This window comes from Colossoma macropomum, unplaced genomic scaffold, assembly GCF_904425465.1.
Source record: "Colossoma macropomum unplaced genomic scaffold, Colossoma_macropomum, whole genome shotgun sequence".
Classification (NCBI taxonomy): Eukaryota; Metazoa; Chordata; class Actinopteri; order Characiformes; family Serrasalmidae; genus Colossoma; species Colossoma macropomum.
Genome location: NW_023494795.1, coordinates 19,973,202 through 19,988,514, shown reverse-complemented (window position 1 = coordinate 19,988,514; position 15,313 = coordinate 19,973,202). Strand labels below are relative to the sequence as shown.

Here is a 15,313-nt window from a genome sequence, read left to right as displayed (position 1 = left end):
TCAAAAAAAAATAAAAAAAAAACTGCCGTGTTGTTTTTTCCTGTACGCGCTGTCTATGATGGTAATCCCTAGAACAATGTGTGCTGCCATCAAGTGTATTGCATAAAATTAACATCGGGATTAAACCTCTTAAATACAACATACGAGCTCTTCGTACACTACAACTGTAATATTACGTAATGGAGTTTTGGTCCTATATGGGAGTTGTAGTGCGTTTTGATTTGTGGAATACTGGCGGGTGGAGGGGGCGTGACGTTTCAGAGAACTGCAACTCCCATGATGACTTTCGTCGCGAGCTCTACGCCTACGTAAAGTAAAACCGTTGCCAGTAATCCCCTGCTACTGTAGTGCTACGTAGCGGGTTAAAGAGCGCTGCAGAAAATTAAGTTTACTGGCGCATTTTTCTGCTCGTTTGTTGGTGCACAATGGACAATTCCGGCAAGGAGAAAGAGGCCATTCAGCTGATGGCTGATGCTGACAAGAAAGTGAAGTCCTCGGGGTCTTTCTTAGGAGGAATGTTTGGGTAAGATTAGCTGGAGTGGGTATTTCTGGAGCGGGATTCAGGGTTAATGTTATCCGGTCAGGTCGATCAGTCAAGTTTCGCTTTTTACATGTATAAGCCCTGTCTACCTGTGGTTTAAATTGGCTAAGCTTTCACAGGACCTAATGGTTTTACCATTAAGGCATTTAGAAATGCAGCTAATATCGGTGGAGATGGTTGTGTTTACAGTGTTTTGGTGACAGTTGAAAGTGCTGCAGGCTAGTTTTGCTTTAGCCAGCTGGAGGAGTCGTGAGCAGACCGCTGTGTTATTGTGTGGGAGGATTAATCAGGCAGGTACTTCATATAAAAGAAAGGCAATGTGAACCACACGTGTGATTTTCTTCTTCTAACTTGGCTCTCAACTAACACAATAAATTGTTTCTGAAACGCTCAAGGTAGTTCGTACCATTGCTGTGTAACGTTACTCGAACGCTAACGTTAAACCGTTTTAATAGCAAGTTAATAACTTCAGTTTATCTGTAACTAATCTGAGCTGTTTTAATAGCTGGCTAGTTAGCTAAATATACTATGCGCCCCTCTTTCTCCTTTACGCAGTATTGGCGCAGTTTCACTGCGTTTCACTGTAAGCCGCACCGTATATAATGGTGTCTTAGAAATGAGCTACACAGACAGTTGGGCTTATTACCTAAGAGCAATGAGGCACTCGATCACATAGCCATAACTCACTGTCGGCTTATCAGGTCGTTGGTCAGCAAGGCTAAAATTTTCCCATTTAACTTGAGATTCCACAGTAATAAATACTCGAATTAAAGCTTAAACGGTCATTTCATGGCTACTGTCCAACCTACAGCAACCCAGGCAACATCAGGACAGCTGGACCACCATTTGGTTGTATGTTAGGTCCCTGTAAGGCCTAAATCCAATCATAAACCTTTCCAGTCTAACTCCATGTTATGTACAGCGTATATATAGAGTTTTATGTGGTAAACCTCATCTTTGGTTTGATTGAAGCTTGTGATGGCCTATTTGAGTCTTCCCAGGAGTCTACAGGCCCCAGTCTGGGACTTGCATCAATCAGTTGACAGTCACCAGCAAGTGCAGACTCTCAAAAAGCTTAATGTATTTAGACCAACACACAGTCCTCATAGCTGGCCTATTTAAAAAAGGAAACAGTGCTTTGATGCCATGATGATGATGATGCCATCTAGCCAATGCAGATATGCCATTTATCTAAAACAAATTTTGAACATAAATGTGAAAAATGTAAATTGTGTGTCATCTGTTACACTTTTCAGTGGGAACCACAAAGTAGAGGAGGCCTGTGAGATGTACGCCAGAGCAGCCAACATGTTCAAGATGGCCAAGAACTGGAGTGGTAGGTAGCATCAACTTTTAATCCACTGAATTCTTATGTAAACGGTACATGGGATATCTTGGGGCATTTGATGACAATTTTACGGGTACGTTTAAACAAAGATGGATGTTTAATCAGTGGAAGTCTAGTATTGCTGCTTCTTGTCTTGTCGTATAAGCACAATATAGTGCATAATGCTGTCTTTAACGGTTTCCAGCTGCAGGGAACGCCTTCTGCCAGGCAGCCCGGCTTCACATGCAGCTCCAGAACAAACACGATGCCGCCACCAGCTTTGTTGATGCCGGAAATGCCTTCAAGAAAGCTGATCCACAGGGTGAGGGCAAATACAGCTTGTTCTCATGGAGCTCTCCACACCTCTCACTAACACCTGCCCATTTCACTATGACTCAAACACAGTTGTGCTTGCCTGTCTCTCTTGGAGGAATTTTGTACATTATGTATGTGTGAATAATTTCTGCATTAACAAAATGAGGCAAAATCATTTTCCTCATTAGTCAAGTCAGAAACCAAGGTTATTAAGGATTTTAAATGCAAAAAGTCTTACAGCTAAATCTGTGTAGTTTGAGTGAATCCCCCCTTTTTGTGTCCTGTTTGGTCCTGCATGTGCTGCTGTGACTGACTAACTTTTCCTTCCCTTCTTTTAATGCATAACCATAGAGGCTATCAACTGCTTAAATGCAGCCATCGATATTTACACAGACATGGTAAGGTGAAAGTAGACTCTGCTGTCTCAGTGCAGTTTGTATCAATATACAAGATTAGCCATGTTACCTGTATATGAAAATATCTCTTTCAAATGCTTAGTTTCTACTAGGGCCCAATCGATTATGGAATTTTGTGGTGTTCTGATACGATGCTCATTTAGAGTGGCTAAAAATTCTGATCATTTGCAGTTTTGGTTTCTGTTTATTTCCTTATTTTTCTTTAGTTCTCTTTATAAAAATGTGTTGTAAAATGTGGTCATTTGGTTAAAGTTTTGTCCTGTCGTCAGGAGATTGCGAGTTTGAATGCTGGAATTGCGTAGTTATTGGTGATGTTTTTGCCAGTGATCGCAGAGCATTGATATCAGCCAATATTATCAGCCAGCCAGTATATCAGTAAAGTTTCTAGTATATAACAATGATCTAAAGCAGTTATGACCTTTTTCTCCCCCCAGGGACGATTTACTATTGCAGCTAAACACCACATCACAATCGCTGAGGTATATGAGTCAGAGCTGGTTGACATTGAAAAGGTACTGTGGAACTTTGCGTATAACCATTTCCCTGTAATCATAGCAAATGCCTGCAAAATTAGCAGAATGATAAAGCCTAAATTAGGCAATCATTATAAAAATAATGTTTCCTCCTTTTAGGCAATTGCACATTATGAACAGGCTGCAGATTATTACAAAGGCGAGGAGTCTAACAGGTAAGTCATGCAGCAGTATTGCTCATTGACGCAATTTAAATTTTACAGACCCAAAAATGCATTCAGAGTTTTTCTGACTAATTTTGCTATTGCATTTTCATTTGGTAGCTCTGCGAACAAATGTCTTCTCAAGGTTGCTTCATATAGTGCTCAGCTGGAGCAGTATCAGAAGGCCATTGAGATCTATGAACAGGTATCAAACTTACGACACCTGAAAAGATTACATAAAATGGCTAAGTTTAACCACAGTGAGTCTTTACAAGTTCTTATTTGAATGCTTTTAGGTTGGAACGAACACCATGGACAACCCCTTGCTGAAATACAGCGCCAAAGAATACTTCTTCAAAGCCTCCTTATGTCACTTCATTGTGGATGAGCTGAATGCAAAGGTTAGTCTTTTTATTAAGTAGTCAAGAACCATGAAAAAAATTGGCATCAGCTCTAATGGGTTTGTGTTTGTTCAAAACGTATAGCTTGCTGTGGAAAAGTATGAGGAAATGTTTCCAGCGTTCTCCGATTCAAGAGAGTGCAAACTACTGAAGGTTTGTAATCTCAGCATCTGAGAGGATATTTATTTTTATATATTTATAGAAGATGGTTTTACCAAACTCTCCTAAACATTTCTCCTTCCAGAAACTTCTGGAGGCCCATGAAGAACAGAACGCAGAGGCTTTCACAGAAGCAGTAAGACTTACATTTACCTCATGCTTCTGAATCTGTCTTAATATATGGAGCTGTTGGGTTTTAATTGGATAAAGTCAATGATTGGACACCATGGCTTGATTTCATGGAACAAAAGAATTCACATTATATTACAAAATGTAAATAATAAAGCAGATTGCTAATAAGAGTCTCTGTTCTTTATATTTTTCCTTTCTATACTAGGTTAAGGAGTTTGACTCTATCTCACGCCTGGACCAGTGGCTGACCACCATGCTTCTGCGCATCAAGAAGACCATCCAGGGCGATGAGGGGGACTTAAAGTGAAATGTAGAGTTAGGGGAAACCATCCAAGGCATGCCACCCCCTCCCCAGAACATTTCATATCATTTTTGTGCAATGGCCAAGTCCAGGTTTCCCAGTACAATATGTCAAATTTATTGCTGCAGCATTTATAGAGGATGTATAAACATATATTACATTTGATTTTTGGATATTATTTGTGACATGTAATATTTAGCTTTCAAACGTCAGACCGGTTTGGGTCCGCTAAATCTCAGACTCCCTGTTTTTATAATGAATGTTGTTCTGGATGCACAAAGTGGTGTAGTTCAGTTTAAAGGAAAGCCAAGGATAAACTAGGGACCTGGGAACTTGGCATTGGCCCTGCTGTTTAAGTAATCACTGGAGTTTGGATTGCTAGTGCTGCATGACATGTACAAATGTAATTATGGAGTTAGAAGACCAGACATTTCACTTAAGTTATCGTTGTAATTTTATTGACTTATTCTTTATTTTTATTTGTGCAATTTGTACTCAACCCATTCCTGTTAGTACGTCTACAGGTGTGTGGGTCTCATGTCTCATTATAACTATATTATGTGCACTCTGATTCAGAACACTTATCATGTTGTTCACTCTGGAAAGAGTGAACAGTCGGTCGTAGGTGGCCACACTGCTGCTACTGAGTCCAGGAATGTAAGTCAGACTTGAACTAATTTTCATGATCATTGTAAGTCTATACAAGTGTAAGAACAATGGAGCTGTAATTTCCATATCAACCTTTATTTCTTAATTTCATTCAGGTTCATTTCTGTAGTGAGGTTTCTTTACATTCTGAGATGTAATTTTCTTATTTTTACTGTATCTCTATTATCTCTGCTTGCAGTAAGTGGTTTGCACTCCAAGTATTTATACAGTTAAAAGATAACATGTTGCTCTTTGTTTGTCAGCACATTCAAATTATGAACACTTTGTGAGCTCCCTGTATAACCTGTGTCAGTGTGCTATGTGTCGTGTTGTGATTTCATACTTCACGCAGCACTTAGGCTAGTGCACTCTCCATACTTGTGGTCCTTAGCAGCGCATGTCACTGTGTGTATTATTGTTGATGTGTAGTATCTCACTGTGTCTACAGTTTTTAAAAAGCCATCAAAAGAGGCTAACTACATGCTTATCTAGGTTCTTTCTGACTGAGTAGTTGATCTCTTGTTGAATGTCTGTATGAAAGTACAGAAATAAAGGTCTAATATTAAAAGTTATGTTTTTGTTAAGGCTTTAACATATTGCATCCTTATGTTTCAGTAAAATATAGAATAACACTAGAAGTATCTGATCCATTTTTAATTCAAGCTTGGTGACTTTTAAAATGGGTGGAGAGCGATACTCTGCTGTGTGATAAAATCAACTGCTGAATTATTGGCACTGCTCAAAAATATGAGCAAGAGCAAACATGCACAATAAGCATTATAACTAATAATTCAAATGTTCCTCAAAAATGTTTAGACACTCCAGAAACTCCATTAGTGTCTGTGACCATTTCTTGTTTCCCTGGGGTATAAATATGAGGTTACACACATGTAAAGTAATTTTGTCCTCCACCAACATGGGTAAAACAATCACAGTGATAATGAAGTTTGAAAAGCATGGAACAGTTGAAAATTGGCTAAGAGATGCAAAGAAGAATTTGGAAAGAGCAACAAAGAGGAATCTAAACATCACAGTTTAGTTGCATTTTGGGGTTTTCAGTTTTCAAAATTCACTGTCGGATGCCACCTCCATGACCAGGAGCTCCACAAAGAAACCTTTCGTAAGAGCAAACCACAAAGTGCAGTGCCTATACTTTGCAAAATGTCACTGGAACTACAAATGGAATCATGTGATGTGGTCAGATGAACATGAAACCATCATCACAATGAAAATATCTGATACCCACTGTCAAATATGGTGGTGGATCATTGAGACTTGAGCTTGTTTTGCTGGTGAAAAACAATGAAAACCAATGGCACAATGAATTCCATCAATACCAGAAGATTTTAGCCAAAAATCTGTCTGACTCTGCCAGAAGGCTGAAACCTGGCCATCGGTGGACCTTCAAGGGATCTAATGACCCCAAGTACACATCAGAATCCACACTGAAATGGTTGTGGGAATACAAAATGTTGGGTTTTGAAGAGGACAGTCCACGAGTGAAGACCCAAGAATATCTAGTAACTAGACATGTTCTGCATGGAAGACTGGTCCAAGATCCCCCTACAAGTATTCTCCAACCTTGTTAAGCATTACAGAAAGCAGCTCAGTCTGTTACCCTAACCAAAGGAGGCCTCACCAAATATTAAAAATGGGGAGGCCAATATTTTTGACAGCTGTTTTCCCAAAAAAAAAAAAAACGTTTTAGTTCCAAAACAGTGTAAAAATAAAAATATGCAGCTTACTCATTTATTCAAGCCCACAATATCACTCACTGTATGTGTGCTTTATTGAATATATTGATTTTACCTCATTTTTATTAAGGGTGCCAATAATTCTGGAGTTGATTGTAAGCTGTATAACTATTGTGTCCAGATAATTAAAAAAAAATCATGTTGACAGCTTTCCCAATGAGAAGGATATCTTCAGGCCACACAGCATAACGCTGATAGACAGAGGTTTAAATGTTTTAACAGCTTACTTTTGATATCCTCATTCTTATCGGACATTAAGTATGATTTAACAGTTAAAAACCAGGCAAAGGAAAACTTCATAACATTTTATGTACATGAAAATCATAACTGTGAGAAATAAATCTCTTGTCTTCCTTAATCACTCTCTACAAAAAGCAGCAATTAATGTATATACACATTAAAGTAGGGAAAAAGATTAGTGAGCCTATAGATATAGTGTAGAAAAAGTGTTGACCACAAAAGAAGCTTCAAAATCACTCTCCACTATCTCCTGTAGAGATCTCCATGGCCTCTACTGTTTCTGCAGTCTGCACATGCTCAGTCGTTTCCTGATGGGAGTCTGAATTTTGTACCTGATGAATCTGTTCCACTTCTGACTGTGCCGTTAAGCATTCAGTAGAGGCAGACAAAGTGACTTCAGCTGGAGCCAGAAGGGCTTCTGTGACTGCGTCTCCTGATGTTGCTGATGTGACCACTGGAGCCAGCATGACGTCAGAAACTGTAGCTGGATCAGAAAGAGGGACTGAGCCAGACAGCGGCGCTGACTCAGAGATGGAATGTGCAACGGAGATAGGAATGGAAAAGGGGACAGTAACAGGGATGCCAACAGCAGAACTATCCAGAGAAATGACGCTGGCTCCATCAGCCGTGACAATGGGCTGCAGTTGCGTACCAGCAGGCACCTCAGTTTGAATAACTGTTAGGCTGCCCAGTGCTCCATGGCTGACCAGCGCTATGGTGCCAGGACCAGTCCAGTCCCCAGCGATGGTCACCGGCTCTTCTGACACAGTTACTATTTCCTGGGGCTGAGGTTCACTCTGCTTCTCCACTGCCTGACGTTCCTCTGCATTCGCTGCTGCCTTGTCCTTCTTCAGAGAGGTGCCCTTAGGCTTCTTGACACGACCCTCTACATTACCCTGCAGCACAACCAGATAATTCTTCCAAGGAGTGTCCTTGTCATGAGTCTGTGAATGATATTTTGAACAGAAAATGAGATGCATTTCTTTTCATATCTCAAACATACACAAACATCACTGCTGTCATATTAAATTTTTATATACAATTTGATAAGTCCAGGTGCTACTTTAATTATGTGAATGTTTCATGACAAATGAAGCAAATGGACCAATACAAATGGTTCAAAATGACCTGGAATAACATTTTAATTTCATTCATTTACATTAAATTTAAGTAAAAGTTTTCCCCTTTTTCAGTAATGTACCAATTTAGAGATACAAGGTCATGTTTAGAAAGCGACCATGAGCCATGGGGTTATAACTGATATTAATGATTACTGCGGTAAGTTAAATAAGTTCCAATATTATGCAAATTATTGTTCTTTCGTTTTCTACATGATTTTTTTACATTTTTTATTGCTTTACCTTTATTTACTCATTAACTTTGTAAAATCAGTCTTATCTATGGTTAGTTCAAAAATGCATACATTAGAAAAGAGTACTTCATTATATGATATACAAACAGAACACCACCAACTAATTAACTCCACACAGCTTGTCCAATCCAACGCAGAGAACCAAAGGATGTAAACAGTGTTACATGCCATCTCTACAGAATATAGTTGTTAATATAAATTATTAAGTGATATTAGAAGCTAGTCCAGTTTGTAACAATACAGTAATTATATGACAATTAGTAAAAATGCAGACTATAGGGTAAAGCTTTGTAATGCTCACATGTGATACTTCGAAACTAATTTTGGATCATGATTATATTGTGCGATAATTCTGCAGAAGATTACTGTTAGCCCAAATTTACACTATCGTCCAAGCTTAGTGACCATGCTTTACATCATGTTTAGTTATGAGACTGATTTATGTATGATCTCTTCAGTTGCTTACTGCTTACCATGGTGTGTCTGCGGACAGTAGACTTGTCTGTAAAGGTTCGACCACACATGCTGCACATGTATGGTTTCTCTCCTGTGTGGATTCTCTGATGCCTCTGAAGAGCGTTCAGCTGAGTGAACTGCTTATCGCAGTCCTTACAGTGGTAAGGCCTTTCACCTGAACAGAGCACAGTAAGACAGCAAAGGTCAGTGATCTTATTTATGTATTGTCTGAGGGAGACTTTATAGATTAGATGAATTTGAGCTGCTGGTAATATATTTCACAAAGGAATACCTGTATGGATTTTCATATGCTGATGAAGTGAGTTCCGTTGAGCAAATGCTCTTCCACAGTTTTCACACTTGTAAGGCTTGTATCCAGAGTGAATTCTGGCATGGTGTTTCAGGTATTCTTTAGATGCAAAACTTTTCCCACAGTTTTCACACATAAAAGGCTTTTCTCCTATAAAGAGAAACATAATTAATTAAGAGTGGTCCATGTGAAATATCATGCTATCAGTAGAGATTATTGATACTCTTACCTGTATGGCATCTCTTATGGTAAGCCAGCATGTGGTTCTGAGTAAATCTGGCATCACACATGTCGCAAGCAAAAGGCTTCTCACCAGTGTGGATCCTATGAAGTACACCAGTTCCAGTAAACCATGAAGCACTACAAAACTGGTATGTCTCCAGCCTTCTGGACTTCTGTTTCAAGTCAAACACGGAGTTGCCAGTTTGCCAGGTACACCTACTCTACATACCAGCGGTTCTCAGTCTGGTCCTCAGGGCCCCTTAAATGGTCCACAATTCCAACTCAAAACACATGGAGATCGCAAAAATTTGGACAAACTGGGGGGCCATGTGGACTAGTTTAAGAACCACTGATGCACACTACACCTGTGCCCAGTCGAGGAGATATACCAACCTGGAGAGCTCCGATGCAATCTTCAGATGTCCATGAAGGCCTTCAATACCTGAATTAGTTGTGTTTAAGAGTTGGAGCTAAACTCTGCAGGGTGATAGATCCCCAGGACCAGTGCTGTGCACTGCTGTACTACACTCACCAGCCACTCTATTAGAGTTATTACACCTGCTTAGTCATGCAATTATCCAATCAGCCAATCGCATGGCAGCAGCACAATGCTTAAAATCATGCAGACGCATACCAACGGCTTTAGTTTACAATGAAATGCAATGGAATGAGGAAGAAAGGAAGGATGACTCTGACTATGGCATGGTTGCCGAATGGGGTGGTTTGACTATTTCAGAAAATGTTGATCCCTTGGGATTTTTACACAGAGTCTCTAGATTTTACACAGAATGGTGCAAAAAAGCACCCAATGAGCAGACAGACTTGTTTGAGAAGGCTACAGTAACTCGAATAACCACTCTTTACAACAGTAATGATCAGAAAAGCATCCCTAAGTTCAGTGCACTTCAGTGGCCAGTAGGGCACCTCTGGGATGTGGTAGAACAGGAGATTCACAGCAAAAATGTGCAGCAGACAATCCTGCAGCAATTGCATAATGCAGTCACTTCAACATGTCTAAGGAATGTTTCCAGTACCTTGTTAAATTCATGTCACAAAGAATTCAGGCTCGCTGTTCTGAGGGCAAAGAGGGTCATAACCAGTATTACAAAACCACCCCATCTGGCACCAACAACCATGCCACCGAGTCACTTCTTTACCCATTCCATTGCTTGATGTAAACTGTCACGTCTGCATGATTTTATGCATTGTGGTGCTGCCACACTGATGGCTGACTGGATAACTGCATGACTAAGCAGGTGTACTGGTCCTCCTAATAAAGTATCCAGTGAGCATATATACACTGATTGTAGCTATAACTACAAAACTTGTCAGCCACATCTGACCCCAACAGTCTGTGCAAACGGATAACTACAGGACCCCAGCTGATCACATATTATTTGGTTAGTGGATTATGCTGTGCATAGCAGTGAAACTGACACATTAGTGACATCTGACATAATGACATGAACCACAGTGTGTGCAGCAAGAAATGGGCTACAATCAGGAACTGTATCCCTACAATGTGCACCTATATGGTAAGTGTACCATATAGTAGCTGATAAAATGGTGCAGTTTAGGTGCACCTAATAAACTGGCAACTTTGCTCTTTAGATAAATGGTTCTCAAACCAGTCCTAAGGACCACCTGAGAACCACTGCTTTAGATGGCATTCTTACCTTTGATGTGTTTTGAGAGCAGAGCTTTGGGAGAACCTGGCTCCACATTCATCGCAGTTGTAGGGTTTGTCACCTGTGTGGGTTCTCTCATGCAGAGTGAGAGCTGTTTTAGAACTTAGAGATTTACCACAGACGGGGCAGAAGTGGCGCTCAGTTCCACCCTCGTGAACTTGCCGCCTGTGTCGTGTCACATCCTTCTTGCGTTTGAAGGCCTTGCCACACACGTCACATGGAAAGAGCCTCTCATCACTGTGCACATGCCGCTCATGGATCTTTAAGTTGCAGCGGTTGGCAAACGTCTGCTGGCAGATGTTGCAGCGGTAGGTAGTGTCAGTCTGGATCCCATGACTAACTCTGACATGCTTCAGGTAGCTCTTCTCATAGCGAAATGAACGGATGCATTTGTGACAGTCATACTTTGCACTGCCTGTCTTGCATTCTTTTTCAGCCTCATCTGTTTCATCCGTGGCTTCAGCTGGTACGAAGTCAGGGCCCTCAAGAGTTTCATCTGGCACATCACGGTTCAAAGTGCAGGCTGATTCAGAACCGCTGTCAGCGAGAGCCTCCTTCTCAGAGAAAATCTGATCACTAGGACCCATGGATTCTGTTTCACAAATCTGCAGTGGTGCCTCTTGTGTTATCTCTGTTTCATCTGGGCTTAATGAGGGGTCATAAGCCTCAGACTGAGGTCTTGCTTTGCGGCTAGTCTTTTTCTTGCTGAAATTCACTGAGACTCTGCGACCTGCTAACCTGCTGCTACTCCTCCTGCCCTGTACCTCTACCTTTCTCTCCCTTTGAGTATCCAAGGTTTTGAGTTTCAACTTTTTTCTCAGACCTAATGCTTTTTTTGCATGCTTTTCAGACCTCCCCCTTTTTAGTTTCACTCGTGTTTCAACTTTACCACCATGCATGCTTTCTTTATCATGATCCAGAAGCTTTGCATCACAAATATCAACTAGGTTTTGGCATTCCAGCAGCTTCGCCATCTGCAGTATGTTGAGAAGACAGCTCTTTTCCACTTCCATTTTTCCAGAATATGCATATTCTAAGAATTTGTTAAAGGCTTTGGGTGAAATTTCAGTCAAGGACAATTTTTTTACTTGTTTATCTGCCAAAAGGTGAGTCTTAAAATAGCCACTAGTTGCAGCAAGTACTACTTGGTGGGCCTCAAAATCCCCCAGCTCCCCTTGAAAACTGACTTGCACTGTGATGTCACACAGGTTCCCTGTGGCTCTTAATTTCCACATTGCCTCAAGTAAATTTTCATGATAATGGCTGGATATGAGCTGAACCTCTTGATCTCTCATCTTTATTCGTTTTTGAAAACTGCAAAAAAAAAAGCAAAGAAAGAGAACACATGTAGATGTTTTATTCATTTACTTTCCTGCCCAAACATCCTTATTTATTTTACTCTAACAAAGATTATTTACAACATTATAACGAATAGGACCTTAATGAAATGAGAAAAGTAAAACATTCTCCAACATTTAAGTATTACTTTCCATAGGAGATGACTGTATGTTAGGTCTTATTGCGCTAGGGTAGTGTTAGTGACAGTTAGCTACGTCAGTAGTAAAACAAGGAGTATTAGCGTTTTTGTTAAACCTTGAATGAATCGAATGAACAACAGATCATTTGATTAATTCGCTTTCATATCACCTTATTTTACTCTAACTGATATAATGTACAACCAATAGGACCTCATTTAAATTAAAAAAGAACACATCCTCTGAACATTAGCTAAAGTATTCTTTTCAACAGGAGAATTTTGCATGTTAGGCTATATGATATGATAGTGTAAGATTTAGATTAGCTAGGATAGTTTGTCAGTTACGTTAGTCATAGAAAAAGCGTAAAGTGTTAGACCTTGAATGAATCAAATGAACAACAGATGCTCAATGTATTGCTTGTTTGTAGTTAGCTAACGTTAAGTAGCCGGTCAGATCACACAGTGTTTAGCTACGTGGCCACTGTGTTATGTGATTAACTAGCTGGTCAATAACTCTATCTCAATGATATCGGAACAACGCACGTTACTGACTGGTAATCATGACTGTGTCGCTTGCAGACGACGTTTTCTAACCTAACCAGCTTCCTAAAACCTAGCTAGTTAGTTAGCTAGCTAGGTTAGCTAAAGGCCATGCTAGCGCAGCACCTCAGGGAACACACGGTGCAGTTTTGTGAAAATGTTTTATTATCCTGCTGAAGTGCTCGGTGATGGGTCGGATGAGAAACGAATCGGTTACTGTTAAGAATTTGTATTCTTTGCCTTTTACGTAACTATCCGGCTACACTTTTAGCCGCAAAACAACTCAGACACTACCCAATTATAACCTACAGCTAGCCAAACAGTGAACGTTAGCATGCACAGCTCCGCTTTGGTGAGTCTGAAGGAGACCGAGAATAACACCAGGCTAACGGCTTCAAATAAATAAACTCAAGTCGCAAGTTTGCTTGGCTTGTGTAGTGCAGAGTGTACGGCAATGCACTGAATGGATGATTTACATAGTTGTTAGTAATGTCTTACCGTAAGCTCGGTAAAATGGCAGCCCTTCACAAATTCACAGCCATGTAAAAAGTATTTCCTGTAGAAATCGCACCCAGCGCTCAGGCAGCCATGTTGGAAATGAATCAAGGGATTTGAAGTGTTAGCCTGCGGGATTCCAGCCCCCGGGAAAATTAGAGCCCAAGCCTTTACTGTGAGCAGGAATTAAACTGTCGTTTTTCATTGCATTACATAAAGACTATTATTTCCATACGCTGTTGTTCCTAAGAGCCGTATATTGCTGTGATTTTGGACTGGACTTTCTGGAACTGACTTAATTTTAATTTTCCTTCTTTTACAGGGTGAAAAAAACGAATGGCAATTCATCAATGAATGGCTAATGTGTAACCGTGTAAGTTATAATGTTTTCATCACTTCACACACCTTATTCACTTTCCTAAGATAACAGTCGTATGCCTTTTATCAAAGTTTATGGCTATATGTATTCTTTCTGATGTTACTCTAACAAACATCATTTACGACCAACAGGACCTAAATGAAATGACAGAATGAAATGAAAAAAGCAAAACACATTCCATATATATTTGCATGCCTTCCTTGCTAGAAAAAACAGCATTGCTGGTCACAATGAAAACCAGCATATGTTGTGTTTTGGATGCTGGTATGCTGGTCATCCAGCATGACCATGATGGTTGACCAGCCAAAGCAGCATAGACCAGCTTAGACCGGTCTGTGCTGTTTTTTTTTCAGCCAGGTTAAGGAGCAAGCATAGTTTGACTAACTTAAGTAATAGTAGTAGTAGTAGTTGTGAATCTTGTAGTGAATCAACTGAACAACAGTTGCCCAATGCACGCATGGAATTTGTATGACCCTCCAGGTCCTGACAGCGGTCAGAAATGAGGATGAATTATTTAAAGGGCCCATGTCATAGAGCACATCATTTCTTTTTAGAAATACAAAAACAATTTGATGTCATATAAGACACTGTAAAGTTTTAAATGTATTGTACACTCCCCAGTCCATACAATATGAAAACTACAACCTACAGCCATTTAATCCCACTTATTCACGCTGAAGTAATATTGAGTGTTTCAGCCTGAACTGCCTTTAGAATGATGAACAATGCAAGTCAATGGAAGCTGAGGGCGTTTACATACATCAGTCTTAATCTTTTCAACTCCGCGGGACCACCAGTGGTTCCAAAACGCACTTCATCATATTCTTCATAACTTTCATATTTCATAAGCTACATTCCGAAGGTGGGTGTCATATGAGAGCTGTGACTGTCTTCGTTCCAGTCAAACAGATGGGTAATGTAATTTTAAACCCTTATAATAGAAGAAGCTGAATTTTTTTGTCTACTGAAAGTCGACCCATTTTTCCACAAATCCGGGCTATAAACTATAAACAGATGGTGTATCTTCAGTGATATACTTGTTAAAAAATATTTTTATAAAAAAATACAAAGAGCGTCTAAGATTTTTGGCTTTCAGCAGTAAATTGTAAGCATATGGCAATATGTGTATGGTCATAACACATTTTCTGTTAATTTGAGGGGAGCTTTTACAAAATAAATAAATAAAAATTGACATTTATTTCATGCAGTTACTGAATAATTTGCCTTACAAGTTGGACATGTAAATTCAGATGGAAAAACCAAAATATACCCTGGTGAAATAATAAAAACAGCCTGTTTAATTCTAAGAGAGTTATAAAGAGAGATAAAGAGAATTTGAGAAAAAAGTAATATACATGAATGATGACTTTTTGGTACATAAAGGCACGCAAACATAAGTGGACCTCAGCGTACAAGAATAGAATAAAAGAAAAAAGTAGGATGCAGGTCTTTTAAAGGCAGAAG

General features: G+C 39.8%; 2 protein-coding genes across 3 annotated transcripts; one reads left to right on the top strand and one right to left on the bottom strand.

Annotated features, from left to right (window-relative positions):
- Positions 1–265: 265 nt before the first annotated feature.
- Positions 266–5,488, top strand: napbb (N-ethylmaleimide-sensitive factor attachment protein, beta b). Of its 2 annotated transcripts, XM_036581757.1 has the most exons (11): positions 284–523; positions 1,798–1,877; positions 2,074–2,190; positions 2,535–2,581; positions 3,034–3,111; positions 3,232–3,287; positions 3,396–3,480; positions 3,572–3,676; positions 3,761–3,829; positions 3,921–3,971; positions 4,173–5,488. In XM_036581757.1, the coding sequence occupies exons 1-11, from the start codon at positions 426–428 to the stop codon at positions 4,272–4,274; spliced, it is 888 nt and encodes a 295-aa protein (XP_036437650.1). In that variant the 5' UTR covers positions 284–425; the 3' UTR covers positions 4,275–5,488. The 2 variants fall into 2 exon arrangements, with proteins under 2 accessions (XP_036437651.1, XP_036437650.1); XM_036581758.1 differs by lacking the exon at positions 2,535–2,581 and having other exon boundaries at positions 266–523.
- A 7-nt stretch (positions 5,489–5,495) lies between these two features.
- On the bottom strand, positions 5,496–13,579 carry gzf1 (GDNF-inducible zinc finger protein 1). Its single transcript, XM_036581756.1, has 6 exons — positions 13,474–13,579; positions 10,947–12,272; positions 9,278–9,372; positions 9,031–9,198; positions 8,756–8,913; positions 5,496–7,854 (listed from the first exon to the last, which is right to left on the bottom strand). The coding sequence occupies exons 2-6, from the start codon at positions 12,251–12,253 to the stop codon at positions 7,144–7,146; spliced, it is 2,439 nt and encodes an 812-aa protein (XP_036437649.1). The 5' UTR covers positions 12,254–12,272; positions 13,474–13,579; the 3' UTR covers positions 5,496–7,143.
- Positions 13,580–15,313: the final 1,734 nt, after the last annotated feature.